Raw genomic sequence first — 19,120 nt, 5'->3', positions numbered from 1 at the left:
CCGTGTGACATCCAGTGATAATTATAGATAATCACACATCATACAATGTATAGGTTGTCACATATAATCACCTCGGTGTCACATGACTCTACTATAGCGCTATACGTGTCAGTGAGATATACACAGTATAGAAGGTGTATCCACATACTAATAGATCACTGAGTGACACTGTTACACCCTGCAGATACAACCACGTGTGACCCTAGAAGGATGCGAGCCCCCCAGTAAGATGGCGGACAGGAGGGCAGGGGTGGCCGCCTCCTCCACAACACTGTGCAGCATCTTGTAGACGCGTTTCATGTCTCTGTATTTATCTATATTGTGCAGCGAGGTCTCTGCCCCTCAGGAAATGTCACTTCCTTAGGATCTGGAGACCTGCGATTTCTGTTTGATAAAAGTTATCTCTGAGTGAGAGCGGCCGAGCAGGGAGAGAGCGGCCGAGCAGGGAGAGAGCGGCCGAGCAGGGAGAGAGCGGCCGAGCAGGGAGAGAGCGGCCGAGCAGGGAGAGAGCGGCCGAGCAGGGAGAGAGCGGCCGAGCAGGGAGAGAGCGGCCGAGCAGGGAGAGAGCGGCCCTATATACAATCCACTATATATAAATGAAACTCTATATACATAAAAAATAAGTATTTGGTCACCTACAAACAATCAAGATTTCTGGCTCTCACAGACCTGTAACTTCTTCTTTAAGAGTCTCCTCTTTCCTCCACTCATTACACGTAGTAATGGCACCTGTTTAAACTTGTTAGCAGTATAAAAAGACACCTGTGCACACCCTCAAACAGTCAGACTCCAAACTCCACTATGGTGAAGACCAAAGAGCTGTCAAAAGACACCAAAAACAAAATTGTAGCCCTGCACCAGGCTGGGAAGACTGAATCTGCAATAGGCAACCAGCTTGGAGTGAAGAAATCAACTGTGGGAGCAATAATTAGAAAATGGAAGACATACAAGACCACTGATAATCTCCCTCGATCTGGGGCTCCTCGCAAAATCTCACCCCGTGGGGTCAAAATAATCACAAGAACGGTGAGCAAAAATCCCAGTACCACGCGGGGGGGACCTAGTGAATGAAGTGCAGAGAGCTGGGACCAATGTAACAAAGCCTACCATCAGTAAGACACTACGCCGCCAGGGACTCAGATCCTGCAGTGCCAGACGTGTCCCACTGCCTAAGCCAGTACATGTCCGGGCCCGTCTGAAGTTTGCTAGAGAGCATTTGAATGATCCAGAAGAGTATTGGGAGAATGTCCTATGGTCTGATGAAACCAAAGTGGAACTGTTTGGTAGAAACACAACTTGTTGTGTTTGGAGGAAAAAGAATACTGAGTTGTATCCATCAAACACCATACCTACTGTAAAGCATGGGGGTGGAAACATCATGCTTTGGGGCTGTTTCTCTGCAAAGGGGCCAAGACAACTGATCCGGGTACATGAAAGAATGAATGGGGCCATGTATCGTGAGATTTTTGAGTGCAAACCTCCTTCCATCAGCAAGGGCATTGAAGATGAAACGTGGCTGCTGGGTCTTTCAACATGACAATGATCCAAAGCACACCGCCAGGGCAACCAAGGAGTGGCTTGGTAAGAAGCATTTCCAGGTCCTGGAGTGGCCTAGCCAGTCTCCAGATCTCAACCCTATAGAAAACCTTTGGAGGGAGTTGAGAGTCCGTGTTGCCAAGCGACAGCCCCAAAACATCACTGCTCTAGAGGAGATCTGCATGGAGGAATGGGCCAACATCCCAACAACAGTGTGTGCCAACCTTGTGAAAACTTACAGAAAACATTTGACCTCTGTCATTGCCAACAAAGGAGATATAACAAAGTATTGAGATGAAATTTTGCTACTGACCAAATACTTATTTTCCACCATAATTTGCAAATAAACTCTTACAAAATCAGACAATGTGATTTTCTGGATTTGTTTTCTTATTTTGTCTCCCATAGTTGAGGTCTAATATGGTGTCAATTACAGACGCCTCTCATCTTTTTAAGTGGTGGAACTTGCACTATTGGTGACTGACTAAACACTTTTTTTCCCGTGTGTATACAATCCTCTATATACAATACACTATATATACACATCCACTATATATACACATCCTCTATATACATCCACTATATATACACAACAATGACCTTCCCATCTAGACCCAGGAGGATCTTTGAAGCTCAGTCCCCACTGGGTTCCTGGTTCCTTCTCTCACCAAGGTCCTTCTCCCCCGATTACCCAGTCTAGTGGAGTGACAGCTCTAGGAGGACTCCTGTGTGTTCCATCTTCTTCCATGTAAGAATTATAGAGGGCGCTGTGCTCTTGGTATCTGTCAGTGCAGCAGAGATGTGTTTATCCTCTTGTCCAGATATACTCCTCCACACAGTCCTGTCTCTGAGCTCTACAATCAGCTCTTTCCTCCTCCACACAATCCTGTCTCTGAGCTCTACAGGCAGCTCTTTCCTCCTCCACACAGTCCTGTCTCTGAGCTCTACAATCAGCTCTTTCCTCCTCCACACAGTCCTGTCTCTGAGCTCTACAATCAGCTCTTTCCTCCTCCACACAGTCCTGTCTATGAGCTCTACAGGCAGCTCTTTCCTCCTCCACACAGTCCTGTCTATGAGCTCTACAGGCAGCTCTTTCCTCCTCCACACAGTCCTGTCTCTGAGCTCTACAGGCAGCTCTTTCCTCCTCCACACAGTCCTGTCTCTGAGCTCTACGGGCAGCTCTTGCTTTCTCCACAGAGTCCTGTCTCTGAGCTCTACAGGCAGCTCTTTCCTCCTCCACACAATCCTGTCTCTGAGCTCTACAGGCAGCTCTTTCCTCCTCCGCACAATCCTGTCTCTGAGCTCTACAGGCAGCTCTTTCCTCCTCCACACAGTCCTGTCTCTGAGCTCTACAGGCAGCTCTTTCCTCCTCCATACAGTCCTGTCTCTGAGCTTTACAGGCAGCTCTTTCCTCCTCCACACAGTCCTGTCTCTAAACTCTACAGGCAGCTCTTCTCCTCCACACAGTCCTGTCTGAGCTCTACAGGCAGCTCTTCTCCTCCACACAGTCCTGTCTGAGCTCTACAGGCAGCTCTTTCCTCCTCCTCCTTCCTTACAGATCCCGTCCAATCAACTGAATTTACCACCAGTGACTCCAATGCAGTTGCAGAAACATCTCAGAGATAACCCGGAGGTGACTCAAGTGTTACAGCAAAGGCTTGGAATACTTGTGCGATGAAATTTCCCCTACAATAAATTCCGCCATTCTGTTCTCATATTCCCATTACGGGTACGGAGCGCAGACTGATGGGGAAAAGTCTTTTTTATTATTATTATTATTATTTTAGCACAAGAAGCAACAAAACAAAATGTGAAAACAAACGTGAATGGGCAGGAAGATTCTGGCAATGCATTATACATGAGGAGTAATAAAGCTGCGGATAACCTGAGAGTTCTGGGTAATAATGTAAGCGGTAGAGCTCAATGTCAGGAAGCTGCTGCAAAGGTAAATATATCAGGATATAAAAAGAAATGTAATATTGTAAGAGTGGCCACATCCCAAATACAATATCCGCATAGTGAGGAGGATACAGGAAAGCTGGCGTTCTGCAGGAGCCGAAGAGCGGCAGGTCGGGGATCAGCGCTCTAGAACCAGATCTGTTTAGCTAAGGGACTCCCTGTACAGAGGAGTTCTATTCCCGAGAGGATTTCATCACCTATAATAGAAGCTAAAAATGGCCCCCGCTGTGCTCGGCAATGAGTCCCCATAGAGTATTTCATGTACATTTTGTTTGGCTTTGTATACAGGGTCGGGGATGAGGGCAGCAGCCGCCTGGTTCATCCTGGACATCATATTGCTGAAGCCTTCCCTGGATTTACAAACAGCACAGAGCGCTGAACATACTACAAGCTCCGGCAGTGATGACCGTCAGGACTGGGAGCCGTCAGGACCGGGAGCCGCCACGTTGTGTACAAACACAATATCCAACTATGGGAAATTACGGCTCAGACTACTTACCTATCTGAACAGGAAGGAGGGCCAGACTACTGGGCAGATTTGGCATTTAGAGGAGTGAGAAGGCCGGGCGACACCACCCATGGCAGCGGTATTCATTCAAAGCCGTTGTCCTCACAAGAGGTCCACTCTGGCTTCTGTACTGTGGTCAGGGAACCATTAGTCCTTCAGCTGTAGCAAAACTACAATCCCCATCATGGCTGTCCAGGTATGATAGGAAATGTAGTCTAGTAACAGCTGGTTGAGGTGGTCTGCTCTGGCCTCCATACTAGTTTAGGGGGGCCGGCTCCAAGTCCTATGTTTTTTTTTTTTTTTAGGGGGTCCATTCTGTTCTGTATTTAGGGGGGGTATTTTTAGACTACGGATTTGTTGAGAGAAGTTCCCAGATCCCAGATCTGTATTTCTTTACCTCTTCAGGTCAGGGGTCCGTACCCTATTTTGAGGGGGCTGCTCTGGGTTTCTTTATGGGGCTGGTTTGGACATAAAGGAGAAGGCCGTTGTCGAACATTTTTGTTTTTTCAAGAGAGCCGGAGAGGAGGTGACTGAATAGAACAACATGCACCTACCTCGCCGGCTCCAGCACTGGCACTCGCTGCCCTCCGCTACGGTTCCTGGTCTGAGCGGGGACCTGGGTCGTGAAGTCTCAGTCCCGCTCAGCCAGTCAGCGCCTGAGGTGGGACCCCATTACGGCCGCTGGCATATCACAACTCAGGTCCCCCCTCAGACCAGGAAGCGGCTGGGGGGGTGGGAACCGAAGTGCAGGGCAGCGAGCCCCAGTGCTGGAGCCGGGGAGGTAGGTGCATGTTTAGTCCCAGCTCTTTTGAAAAAAAAAAAAAAAAAAAATGTCTGACACAGGACTTCACCTTTAAGCTTTGGCTGTGGTCCAGGCATGATGGGTATTGCAGTTTTTAACCATCTGGGCAGGTTCCTTATTCCGGATGTAAGGATTGGGGGTGCAGCCATTCTCGCTGATCTCCGCTACACCAACAGGCTGATCAGAGGACGGGAGGCGCCTCACATCTCGCTTTACGTCGGCTAATCCTTCCATTCACCGTACAGGAAACGGCCCCCGCGTCACGGCGTATTTCAGTAGGAGTCAGATGAGCAATTACTTTCATATTCTAAAGCTTTGCTGGATTAGACGGCATATTAAAATCCGCAGCCGAGCCGGCGGCCCCCGTGGAGAAAGAAACATGGAAAATTTCTCTTTTTTTTTTTTTGTACATTGTGCCCACATAATACAGCGGTCTCCGCTCCCTGGCGGATTTGTCATATGAAGTGATGAGGTACGAGGCGCAGTGTGAGCCGATAGGAAAATAAACTTCTAACAATATTCTGTACCGCAAGGAGGAAAAAAACCAATACACGAAGACAGGAACAAATGGGAATCCGGAGGAACGAGAGAATATTCAACCGCAAAAATCATTGTAACACGGACAGCCGAAAATATATGGGATTAAATATAGGAGGAGGAAGCAGGAGACGGCGGATACAATACACAGCGCCAAAACATAATAAATATATATAGGAAAATACATCAGAGCCGCAGCCATCAGCCAGAAGATTAAAACCTCCGGGGAGTGAAAGGAGAGCATGGAGTATCTGGTGGGCATGGTCCATAGGGGCGAGCGACCGGTCAGGTCCGTGGAAGCAGGAAAGATGAGTAAGCACAAGGATCTGAGCCACTCCGACCAGGGCTGATAGTGATGTCTAGCCATCTACGGCGCGGCCGATCTTGTGGGGTCCACAGTATGTAAGTTGGTAGAGGACGGACGGACGATGGTGACCGTGAACAGGAGTATGGGGGCGCACTGACGTATATCAGCAGTCTGGTCTGATCCCCCACAGAAGAGTGGCCGTAGAGCAAACTGCTGAAAAACTGCTGGCTATGACAGAAAGGAGTCAGATCACACAGGACATGTATGGGCCCCGCAGAGCGGTCAGATCACACGGGACATGGCAGCTTGCTGTGTATGGGCCCAGCAGAGCGGTCAGATCACACAGGACATGGCAGCTCGCTGTGTATGGGCCCAGCAGAGTGGTCAGATCACACGGGACATGGCAGCTCGCAGTGTATGGGCCCCGCAGAGCGGTCAGATCACACAGGACATGGCAGCTCGCTGTGTATGGGCCCAGCAGAGTGGTCAGATCACACGGGACATGGCAGCTCGCAGTGTATGGGCCCCGCAGAGCGGTCAGATCACACGGGACATGGCAGCTCGCAGTGTATGGGCCCCACAGAGCAGTCAGATCACACAGGACATGGCAGCTCGCAGTGTATGGGCCCCGCAGAGCGGTCAGATCACACAGGACATGGCAGCTCGCAGTGTATGGGCCCCGCAGAGCGGTCAGATCACACGGGACATGGCAGCTCGCAGTGTATGGGCCCCACAGAGCAGTCAGATCACACAGGACATGGCAGCTCGCTGTGTATGGGCCCTGCAGAGCGGTCAGATCACACAGGACATGTACGGGCCCCGCAGAGCGGTGAGATCACACAGGACATGGCAGCTCACTGTGTATGGGCCCCGCAGAGCGGTCAGGTCACACAGGACATGGCAGCTCGCTGTGTATGGGCCCCACAGAGCGGCCAGATCACACAGGACATGGCAGCTCGCTGTGTATGGGCCCCGCAGAGCGGTCAGATCACACAGGACATGGCAGCTCGCTGTGTATGGGCCCCGCAGAGCAGTCAGATCACACAGGACATGGCAGCTCGCTGTGTATGGGCCCCGCAGAGCGGCCAGATCACACAGGACATGGCAGCTCGCTGTGTATGGGCCCTGCAGAGCGGTCAGATCACACAGGACATGGCAGCTCGCTGTGTATGGGCCCCACAGAGCGGTCAGATCACACAGGACATGGCAGCTCGCTGTGTATGGGCCCCGCAGAGCGGTCAGATCACACAGGACATGGCAGCTCGCTGTGTATGGGCCCCGCAGAGCGGTCAGATCACACAGGACATGGCAGCTCACAGTGTATGGGCCCCGCAGAGCGGTCAGATCACAGAGGACATGGCAGCTCGCTGTGTATGGGCCCCGCAGATCAAGTAGGACATGGCAGCTCGCTGTGTATGGGCCCAGCAGAGCGTTCAGATCACACAGGACATGGCAACTCGCTGTGTATGGGCCCCGCAGATCACACAGGACATGGCAACTCGCTGTGTATGGGCCCCGCAGATCACACAGGACATGGCAGCTCGCTGTGTATGGGCCCAGCAGAGCGTTCAGATCACACAGGACATGGCAGCTCGATGTGTATGGGCCCCGCAGAGAGGTCAGATCACACAGGACATGGCAGCTGGCTGTGTATGGGGCCCAGAAGACCAGTCAGAACCCATGTAACCCCTGTACATCCTCGAAAGGGTCTACAATAGGGACTGGAGCAATGGAAGAAAGTGCCGGGTCTGATGGGTCATGTTCTCCATCATGTGGTCAGCCGGGTGTGTGTGTCACTGACCTGGGGGAGAGATGGCAGACGGATGCACTATGGGAAGAACACAAGATGGCGGGGGCAGTGTGATGGGCAATGTTCTGCTGGAGACCGGCCACTGTAGTCATCTGATCTCCGATATTTCGAGGCAATTTTTTCCAGGCCAAAACATTATAAAAATATTAAAAGCTTTAGAACTTTCCTCCACTTATCCCTGGATTTTTTTTTTATTTTTTTTATTTTTTTATGGTGAATTATAAAATTAGAGTTAGAAAATAATCCTCTATTCCTGGAATACTGTGATTGTTCACCAAAAATGTATTTCTTTAAAATTAGCTGGTGCCAGAGATTTGTAATTTACTTCTATTAAAAATTCCCAGTCTTCCAGTACTTATCAGCTGCTGTATGTCCTGCAGGAAGTGGTGTATTCTCTCCAGTCTGACACAGTGCTCTCTGTTGCCACTTCTGTCCATGTCAGGAACTGTCCAGAGCAGCAGCAAATCACCATAGAAAACCTCTCCTGCTCTGGACAGTTCCTGACATGGACAGAGGTGGCAGCAGAGAGCACTGTGTCAGACTGGAAAGAATATACCACTTCCTGCAGGACAAACAGCAGCTGATAAGTACTGGAAGATTTTATTAGAAGTAAATTAGAAATTTCTGGTACTTTCTGACACCAGTTGATTTGAAAGAATTTTTTTTTTTGTGAACTACCTCTTTAAAAAAGCCGGCACCTTGCCTGCTGTAAAGGACAGTAAAGCAATCCTCCCTTTAGTCGCTAATGAAAAGTTTTTCCCAGATTCAGCACAAGCTTTCTTCCTTGTACGATGAAACCGTGTGCACATAATTTATGGGATTCCGGTGGAAGGGCTCTCTGTGGGAGGCTTCATTATCCACTTCAGAGCCTGAAATCCATCCTGGTCATGTGACGCCGGTATATACGTCCTTGGCTCGGCTCCCCATAACTTTACTGTATTGAGCGGCGCACCTGTGAGATCACATGATCGGGAACGACAACAGTCAGCAATAAAGGCTCCCAGAGAATGAGCTGGAATAACACTGAGTATATGGGGAATCCGCCGTAATCACTGATATGGGAATATAATAAAATAGCGCTGCTATAAAGGAAGGGAACGCTTTACTTTATATTATATGTCAACTGCCTCCGATTTACCAAAGGCCATCGGAAGTCTCCCAATCCGAGGAGGCCAATGGGACCCATCATAAACGGTCCTGTACTACAAACACATGGATGTGAACAAACACTCTGCAATACTTCATTTACCCTGTGGTGGCGCTACAGGGAAACCTAACACATACTAGTGCCAGGTGTCCTCACAGATTACAGGTTATTCTAAGGGCGACAAGACGACAAGACGACAAGACGACCGCAAGAACGATCATAAGTAACGATTATCCTTCTATGTAAATGGGTGAACGATTTCAGGTCTTTCGTAATAGCGGTCGTTTGGATCGTTCATCGTTAACGAATATGTGAACGATAATCAACCCATGGAAAGATTATCTGCCAAAGATTTGAAGCCAAAGCCAGAAACAGACTATAAACAGAGATCAGGTCATAAAGGAAAGCCTGAGATTTCTCCTCTTTTCAAATACATTTCTGGCTTTGGCTTTAAATCTTTGGCAGATAATCTTTCTGTGTAAATGGACCCTAACAGGGACTCTGCAAAGCAGATCATTTTAGGAAATTAAAGGGATTATACAGCGTTAGAAAAACATGGCCCCTTTCTTCCAGAGACAGCACTGCTCTTGTCTCCAGGTCAGGTGGGGTTTGCAATTAATCTCCATTCACTTCAATGGAACTGAGCTGTGCAAAACTCTATCCAAACTGGAGACAAGATCGGTGCTGTCTCTGGAAGAAAGTGGCCATGTTTTTCGAACGCTGGATAACCCCTTTAAAGTAAATGTCCCAATTCGCTTACTGAATTTGATTTTTTACACTACCTGCTCTGCGATGGAGCGAAGGTTCTGGAGGCGTGGTTAAAAACGCCGCCTGGTTTGAGCGATCAGTACCAGTTCCAGTGCAGCGACTCTCGTCCTCCATGGTCCAGTGAGACTGTTAGAAGCACTGCCCGCCTCCATAGCACCAATCTGCCCCCGGCCGGCCTGCGCCATTCATTATCATTAGAGAGGGGCGGGCCAGATTGGCGCTATGGGGGTGGGCACTGACCGTGGAGGAAAAGACTACCTGCACCAGAACGGCGCTGAGGAGGAAGGTAAGAGACATAAGAGACATACCCTCCTCCTCATCAGCAGGGTAGATTCGTCTTCACCTTTAAATAATCACAATGGCTTCCGGTCTCTTCACCACGTCTTGTGGGGTTGTGAGCCGGCAGCACCTGACACAATGATATATGGCGATTGTATTAGTGGCGTAAACCGCTGACAGCTTGATTCATTCTAGAATAATAACATTGCATATTTTGTCATGTGAATTGCGCGGCTACATTCACCATCACCCGCAGCCGCTGAGAACGCGACACCTTCCCGCTCCGCAATTAACAATTAATATCCTGCTGCTGACTGAGCCGCAACAACAAAAAGAAAGTGTTAATGAGGTGACGGCTCCGGAGGGGCTGATCCCTGCGTGCGGGGGGATAGAAGCGGCCATCAGGTAAAAGGGCTCCGACCTCCGTCTGATTAATGAGAGACGGAATCACACAATGGTGCGCGGTAACACCACCGCCACGCTCTGTGCCGTACCCGCTGATTGCATCACTGGGTCTGATCACAATCTGACTGACAAATCAACTTGTCCCAGAAAGTGCCAGAGATTTGTAATTTGCTTCTATTTAAAAAAAAAAAATCTCCAGCCTTCCAACACTTATCAGCTGCTGCATGTCCTGCATGAAGTGGTATATTCTTTTCTGTCTGACACAGTGCTCTCTGCTGCCACCTCTGTCCATGTCAGGAATTGTCCAGAGCAGGAGAGGTTTTCTATGGGGATTTGTTACTGCTCTGGACAGTTCCTGACATGGACAGAGGTGGCAGCAGAGAGCGCTGTGTCAGACTAGAGAGAATACACCACTTCCTGCAGGACATACAGCAGCTGATAAGTACTGGAAGACTGGAGATTTTTTAAATAGAAGTGAATTACATAGATGTATAACTTTCCGATCCCTTTAACGGCTTCACCACTTTCCTGGCAGCATTGGAGATTTTTTGTTTTCCCCCTGTGCTCTGTGGGGGACACGTATGATGGCGGCTCTATATATAGCTGTACGGCAGAGGTATTGCCAGAGCAACCGCATTCTGCTCCTCATTGTTCAGCAAGTAAAAACAGATTGTGGGAACCCTGCCATCCAGGAGAGCGGAGATCTGTATACAGGAGGAGAGGGATCTGTATACAGGAGGAGAGGGATCTGTATACAGGAGGAGAGAGATCTGTATACAGGAGGAGAGAGATCTGTATACAGGAGGAGAGGGATCTGTATACAGGAGGAGAGGGATCTGTATACAGGAGGAGAGAGATCTGTATACAGGAGGAGAGAGATCTGTATACAGGAGGAGAGAGATCTGTATACAGGAGGAGAGGGATCTGTACACAGGAGGAGAGAGATCTGTACACAGGAGAAGAGAGATCTGTACACAGGAGAAGAGAGATCTGTATACAGGAGGAGAGAGATCTGTATACAGGAGGAGAGAGATCTGTATACAGGAGAAGAGAGATCTGTATACAGGAGAAGAGAGATCTGTATACAGGAGAAGAGAGATCTGTATACAGGAGAAGAGAGATCTGTATACAGGAGAAGAGAGATCTGTATACAGGAGAAGAGAGATCTGTATACAGGAGGAGAGAGATCTGTATACAGGAGAAGAGAGATCTGTATACAGGAGAAGAGAGATCTGTATACAGGAGAAGAGAGATCTGTATACAGGAGAAGAGAGATCTGTATACAGGAGGAGAGAGATCTGTATACAGGAGGAGAGAGATCTGTATACAGGAGAAGAGAGATCTGTATACAGGAGAAGAGAGATCTGTATACAGGAGAAGAGAGATCTGTATACAGGAGAAGAGAGATCTGTATACAGGAGAAGAGAGATCTGTATACAGGAGGAGAGAGATCTGTATACAGGAGAAGAGAGATCTGTATACAGGAGAAGAGAGATCTGTATACAGGAGAAGAGAGATCTGTATACAGGAGAAGAGAGATCTGTATACAGGAGAAGAGAGATCTGTATACAGGAGAAGAGAGATCTGTATACAGGAGAAGAGACATCTGTATACAGGAGAAGGGAGATCTGTATACAGGAGGAGAGAGATCTGTATACAGGAGGAGAGAGATCTGTATACAGGAGGAGAGAGATCTGTATACAGGAGGAGATAGCTGCCATCCAGGAGAGCGGACATCTGTATACAGGAGAAGAGAGATCTGTATACAGGAGAAGAGAGATCTGTATACAGGAGAAGAGAGATCTGTATACAGGAGAAGAGACATCTGTATACAGGAGAAGGGAGATCTGTATACAGGAGGAGAGAGATCTGTATACAGGAGGAGAGAGATCTGTATACAGGAGGAGAGAGATCTGTATACAGGAGGAGAGAGATCTGTATACAGGAGAAGAGAGATCTGTATACAGGAGGAGAGAGATCTGTATACAGGAGGAGATCTGTATACAGGAGGAGCAGTACCAAACCTCAGATCACGGTGTCAGACTTGAAACAATACACAACTTCCTGTAGAGCATACAGCAGCTGATAAGTACTGGAAGACTGGAGATTTTTTGAATAGAAATAAATTACAAATCTGTATGACTTCCTGACACGACCCTTTAAGAAGCCGCAACAATGATGGATATAATCTGACAACCACCCCTCCCCCGCCTTATCTCCTCTTGTGTCACAGATAGTTTTTCCCGTCTCAGATATACGCGAATCACTGCAACAAGACGACGTTGCGTCTCCCACCCCCGGAGTGGCCTTACCTGGTCTTGCAGCGACATGACGGGGTTATTCTTGGTGGTGTTGATGTGAAGGACGTGATACTTGTTCTTGGCGCACAGGTCGTAGGCGATGTTGGTGAAGGACGTGCTGGCCGTCTTAGGAACCCGATTATAAATAATCAGAATGTCCTCGTCTTCATCCAGCGGGAGGTCTTGTCGGGATCCATCCATGGAATGGCGCTGCTCTACTTCCCTTATTTCGTGACGTGCGATGGCCCGCTCTACAATACACAGAGACAGAGGGAAATCAGGGACAGGTCTGGAGATACACAGCTGCACAGGAAGAGCGACGTTCTGCGGGAAAACGGGCGACATGTGCTGCTCAATTCTTTCTAACAAATCAACTGGTGTCAGAAAGTTATATACATTTGTAATTTACTTCTATTTAAAAATCTCCAGTCTTCCAGTATTTATCAGCTGCTGTATGTCCTGCAGAAAGTGGTGTATTCTCAACAGTCTAACACAGTGCTCTCTGCTGCCACCTCTGTACATGTCAGGAACTGTCCAATGCAGCAGCAAATCCCCATAGAAAACCTCTCCTGCTCTGGACAGTTCCTGACATGGACAGAGGTGGCAGCAGAGAGCACTGTGTCAGACTGGAAAGAATACATCACTTCCTGCAGGACATACAGCAGCTGATAAGTACTGGAAGACTGGAAATCATTAAATAGATTTACAAATCTGTACAACATCAGAGTACCCCTTTAACCATTTTCATTACTTTTCACATTTGTTATCCTCGTTTTTTCCGGAAGGAGTTAAATTGTTCAACTCCACCGCGGCCCATTCAATAGAATTAAGATGATTCCACATATGTATCGTTTTATGTTTCGCTACAGTTTTAGTTTAGTTTTGCACCTTCACAATCAAACATTTTTATTTTTCTGTCATTTTTGCCATGTAGGGCTTGTTTTTTGTGGGACAAGACTTTTTCCTTTTTCTTTTGTAGAACTATATGGGACCAGGTCCTGTGCCCGTGCTGTCGCAATAACACACGTCATTCTATGTATGCCTGGCTGGACCCCGATGCCGGACTTAGTCACGTTGTGTAAACCAAATGTTTTTGAAATCCCGTTCATTACAATGTAACAACTGAAAACCATAGTAACAGAATTTCAACATAAATAGTGTGAACTATCCCTCAGTCTTTAGAGGACATTAAATGTCTCCAACCCTCTCCAATAGAACTAGGTCTGCTTCTCGTCCCAGGGTGGAGTGAATCCCTTCTTATAAGGAGCGGGATATTCTTCCTACGCTACATATCCTGCCAGATTTCCAGTTAACAAGGAATCAACAAAGCTATTACCCCCCCATCTCTAAATATACCGCCGGGGCCCTCCGGGGAATTGGTGCCACACGTCGTGAAATGAAAAACATCTCGTAGGAGAGTCGTTTAGTGCAATGTGCTGCGCTCAGTCCCCGCAGACCAGCATCTCCAGGCTTCACCAATGCGATCAGAGCAATCTAGATACCTTTTTATATAGCTTTTTATATGTTTCAGCCTATGGTGGTCCTCCCCCCTCCATTCTGAGACGGCTGATGTAAACAAGTCCCTATCTGCAACATTGTAGCTTCTTTGCAATGCTGAGTGGCTTAAACTGAGGACAAGTTGCTAATGAACTCTCAGTGATTACTCCTTCCAGCATTACAAAGAAGTTACAATGTTGCAGATACAGCCTGCCAGGGACTTGTTTACATCCGCTGTCTCAGAAGGGAGGGGGGAGGAGGGGGAGTTAGAGAGAAAAGCTCACACAGATTTTTGCGTCTTCAGCAGAAAGCAGCAGCTGAGAACTGGGGGAAGGAGACTGAATAGATAATAACAAGTATGGGAGGAATTGTTAGTCTCACCATGGACAGCAACATAGCAAAAGTTATGTGTGAGTGGGGTACCCCTTTAAAGTTTAACATGTGAAAAACTGTGCTCAATGGGGATCCAGCTGCAGAGCCCCCCGCAGATAAAGAAGGGGCAGAAGCACTTGGCTGAGCACAGGGTCCCTTCATTTCTGTCAGTCAGTCCCCAGTGACCACAACTTAAAACTTTTTTCTGCAGGCTCCAATTTTTAATTTTTTAAATTATTTTTAATTATTATTATTAATCTAACTTTACGACGTTCAGTAAAAGCTAGCAGAACTACAAATCCCATCATGCCAAGACTCTCAGGCATGATGGGGATTGTAGTGCTGCAGCAGCTGGGCTGCGGGGGACTCCCTGTCCCTGCTATAGGGAATCAGTCCTTTAAGGGTGCGTTCACACCTACAGGATCCGCAGCAGATTTGATGCTGTGTTCAGTTATATAAATGAAATCAGCTGCGGTAAGTGTGAACGTACCCTTAGGTTTTGGTTTTTTTTTTGCGCCTATTATACCAGAATCTTCCAATGTCGTCTCTAATCACAGACACAAAGAGATAATTACCCAATAATCCAAACGTTCCCCAGTTGCGGAGCGCCACGTGACACAACAAACGCTTCCAACGCAAAGACGAATTTATGAAATGTCGGATGGGGAGCGTACACGGCGGCGCCCTGAACATTATAAAGCGAGTCTCTCTTTTTTTTCCTCTTCGCCAGGCGAGTACATTGTGACATTTCAGCCGGTAATTTCTAACCCACAGGAGAGCGGATTGTCATTTATTATGTGCAGCTTGGCGCCCAATTATAAATCCACTTGGCATATATTTTCTTTTCATTATGTTCTGTAGCCTTTAAGTTATTAACATCGGCAGGAGGAGGAAAAAGAAATGATCATTCAGATTCTACATAACACGGACACCAGTTACACCGACGTCCGTGTGTATAACATCGCCATGAGAAACGCCAATCTAAGATGACACAAACCTATCGAAAAATCCGACCCATTGAAAATTCTTATTCTACCCATTGATTCTAATAGGCAGCATGATACATGATACACCCCCCCCCCATAAACAGGAAGTAAAGAGATCACTTTTCCCAGAATGCACTGCTTCCTTCTCCATTACAGTCCTTCCACCCTGCCTACTCCTCTCCCGCAGCACTCCTGCCAGTTCCCGACCTAAACATGTTGCAGGACATCTCATGTCACAGCAGATTATTGCACATGATTGAGATTGCAGCACCTGTTGCATTCACTCCCTGTCTGCTCTTTCTGTAGCATCATTCGGTTGCACGCTGTAACCACACCTCACTCTACCAATATGTGTGTGTGTGTGTGTGTGTGTGTGTGTGTGTGTGTGTGTGTGTGTATGTGTATATATATATATATATATATATATATATATATATATATATATATATATGATGGATATAGCGATGTAGGCTGGGGGGTGGTCAGAAATGGAGACACCACTCAGGGGATAGGACTTGAGTTCAAGATCCATCCAGCCGAGAAGCTGGAGACATTTAAGGGGTACTCCAGCCAAAATCTTTTTCCTTCAAAACAATTGGTTTTAGTTACGTCTATTTAAAAAAAATCTTCAGTCATTCAGTACTTATTAGCTGCTGTATATCCTGCAGGAAGCGGTGTATTCTCTCCAGTCTGACACTGTGCTCTCTGCTGCCACCTCTGTCCATGTCAGGAACTGTCCAGAGCAGGAGAGGTTTTCTATGGAGATTTCCTGCTGCTCTGGACAGTTCCTGACATGGACAGAGGTGGCAGCAGAGAGCACTGTGTCCGACTGGAGAGAATACACCACTTCCTGCAGGACATACAGCAGCTGATAAGTACTGGACATCTGGAGATTTTTAAATAGAAGTAAATTGTATTAGGGGTATCATATATCCGGGGGGGGGGGGATAGTTTTATTGTATTCTGGGTATCATATATCCGGGGGGGGGGGGATAATGTTATTGTATTCGGGGTATCATATATCCGGGGGGATAGATCTATTGTATTCGGGGTATCATATATCTGGGGGGGGATAGTTTTGTTGTATTCGGGGTATCATATATCCAGGGGGGGGGGGGGGGGGGGGATAATGTTATTGTATTAGGGGTATCATATATCCGGGGGGATAGTGTTATTGTATGAGGGGTATCATATATCCGGGGGGGATAGTGTTATTGTATTAGGGGTATCATATATCCGGGGGGGATAGTGTTATTGTATTAGGGGTATCATATATCCGGGGGGATAATGTTATTGTATTAGGGGTATCATATATCCGGGGGGATAATGTTATTGTATTAGGGGTATCATATATCCGGGGGGATAATGTTATTGTATTAGGGGTATCATATATCCGGGGGGGATAATGTTATTGTATTAGGGGTATCATATATCCGGGGGGGATAATGTTATTGTATTAGGGGGTATCATATATCCGGGGGGATAATGTTATTGTATTAGGGGTATCATATATCCGGGGGGATAGTTTTGTTGTATTAGGGGTATCATATATCCGGGGGGGGGGATAGTGTTATTGTATTAGGGGTATCATATATCCGGGGGGGATAATGTTATTGTATTAGGGGTATCATATATCCGGGGGGGATAATGTTATTGTATGAGGGGTATCATATATCCGGGGGATAATGTTATTGTATTAGGGGTATCATATATCCGGGGGGGGACATATATCTAGGGGGATAGTGTTATTGTATTAGGGGTATCATATATCCGGGGGGGATAATGTTATTGTATTAGGGGTATCATATATCCGGGGGGGATAATGTTATTGTATGAGGGGTATCATATATCCGGGGGGGATAATGTTATTGTATTAGGGGTATCATATACCCGGGGGGGGATAATGTTATTGTATTAGGGGTATCATATATCCGGGGGGGATAATGTTATTGTATGAGGGGTATCATATATCCGGGGGGGGGATAATGTTATTGTATTAGGGGTATCATATATCCGGGGGGGATAGTGTTATTGTATGAGGGGTATCATATATCCGGGGGATAATGTTATTGTATTAGGGGTATCATATATCCGGGGGGATAATGTTATTGTATGAGGGGTATCATATATCCGGGGGGGATAAAGTTATTGTAATCTGGATATTAGATGTGGGATAGATCAGTGATTTTCAAGCTTTTTTGAGCCGCGGCACACTTTTTATACTTAAAAAAATCCCGGGGCACACCACCAACCAAAATGGAACAAAATGACACTAAAACAGTCCATATTATACATATAGTTAAAAATATAGATTCTAAATGTATTTATACTCACTCAGTGTGAAACCTGGGCCTGTTTTCTTCTTCCCCTGTGCTTCTCTCCTGTGCTTCTCTCCACCATACTTCTCTCCACCATACTTCTCCCCCCTACTTCTCTCCTGTGCTTCTCTCCACCATACTTCTCCCCCTGCTTCTCTCCTGTGCTTCTCTCCACCATACTTCTCCCCCCTGCTTCTCTCCTGTGCTTCTCTCCACCATACTTCTCCCCCCTGCTTCTCTCCTGTGCTTCTCTCCACCATACTTCTCCCCCCTGCTTCTCTCCTGTGCTTCTCTCCACCATACTTCTCCCCCCTGCTTCTCTCCTGTGCTTCTCTCCACCATGCTTCTCTCCTGTGCTTCTCTCCCCCGTGCTTCTCTCCACCATACTTCTCTCCCCCCTGCTTCTCTCCACCAAACTTCTCTCTCCCCTGCTTCTCTCACCCATCCCCAGGTTTCTCTCCCCCATTGTTTTCTCCTGTTTCATAGGGGCACCATAGTTTGGGGAACTTTCCCCGCGGCACACCCGACCATGTGTCGCGGCACACTAGTGTGCCACGGCACACTGGTTGAAAATCACTGGGATAGATGATACATTGCGGCTATGGTCACACAATATGTCGTAGCTGGTAAACATGGTGGATTTAGATGCGGAGTAAGACTGAAAGCTTTTGCTGATCTTACATTGGTTTTTGCATGTCTTTGGTTACAGGGTGTTTTTTTTTGTGTTTTTTTAGTGTTTTATGCAAATCAGCTATTGGCTTGCAAATGAAGTGTTGTGTTTTTTCCTTCACATTCACTTCAAAAGTGCAAAAACAATCAATGTTTTACCCCTCAGATCACCCTGCAAATGTCTGTGCGGGAACAAAGTCGGTACGACAATTAGCATCTCTTATGTCTGGTGTCGCTGCCGGTTCTGCTGTGGGATCAGGCGGATCGCTGACTCTCGATGTTCGGGGGGATGATGGGGATTGTAGTGTTCTCCATCTCGGACTGGCTGATATGTCCCTATAGGGCACAGGGCAGTGAGGGGGAGGGGAAGTCTCTTCTTAGGGCCCTATTCCACGGGACGATTATCGAGAGAAAAATCGTTCTATCATTCGAATTTAAACGATAATCGTTTTGTGTAATTGCAGGCAATGACTGACAAATCGTTTGTGTGTCGTTGATCGTTGACTTAGATCTGAACCTGAAATCATTGTTAATCGTTTTCTAATCGTTCGCTGTAGTTCTGCATTTTTTCACTAATTGTTCAGTGTACTTGCACATCTTTGTTTTGTTGGGATCAGAAGGAATAAACGATCATAGTAACAATAGTAACTAACGATTATCGTTCTGTGTAATATGGCGAACAACTTCAGGTTAAAGATAAACAATCTCGTTTGTGATCGTTTATCGTTAGTCGTTAAAAATAGATTCGTATAATAGTACCATGAGGCTGGGTTCACACTACGTTTTTGCAATCCATTTTTTTATCCGTTTTTTTGCAAAAAACAGATGGAAAAAAGAGATGCATGAGTGTGCATCCGTTTTAATTAGCTTTTCCATTGAATTTCATTATTTAAAAAAAACGGATCCGTTGTTTTTAACGG

The 19,120-nt window shown here is 46.9% G+C and overlaps 1 protein-coding gene across 1 annotated transcript in view; it reads right to left on the bottom strand.

Annotated features, from left to right (window-relative positions):
- The window catches only part of HS2ST1 (heparan sulfate 2-O-sulfotransferase 1), a 98,593-nt gene that overhangs the window by 22,126 nt on the left and 57,347 nt on the right, over nucleotides 1-19,120 (bottom strand). Inside the window, exon 2 of the mRNA XM_069969067.1 lies at nucleotides 12,371-12,609. Within this exon, the coding sequence (XP_069825168.1) occupies nucleotides 12,371-12,609 (239 nt within the window). The remainder of the gene's footprint in view (nucleotides 1-12,370; nucleotides 12,610-19,120) is intronic.

This window comes from Dendropsophus ebraccatus, chromosome 4, assembly GCF_027789765.1.
Source record: "Dendropsophus ebraccatus isolate aDenEbr1 chromosome 4, aDenEbr1.pat, whole genome shotgun sequence".
Taxonomy (NCBI): Eukaryota; Metazoa; Chordata; class Amphibia; order Anura; family Hylidae; genus Dendropsophus; species Dendropsophus ebraccatus.
Note: the sequence above shows the minus strand (reverse complement) of the source record. Positions and strands in the feature narration are given on the sequence as shown.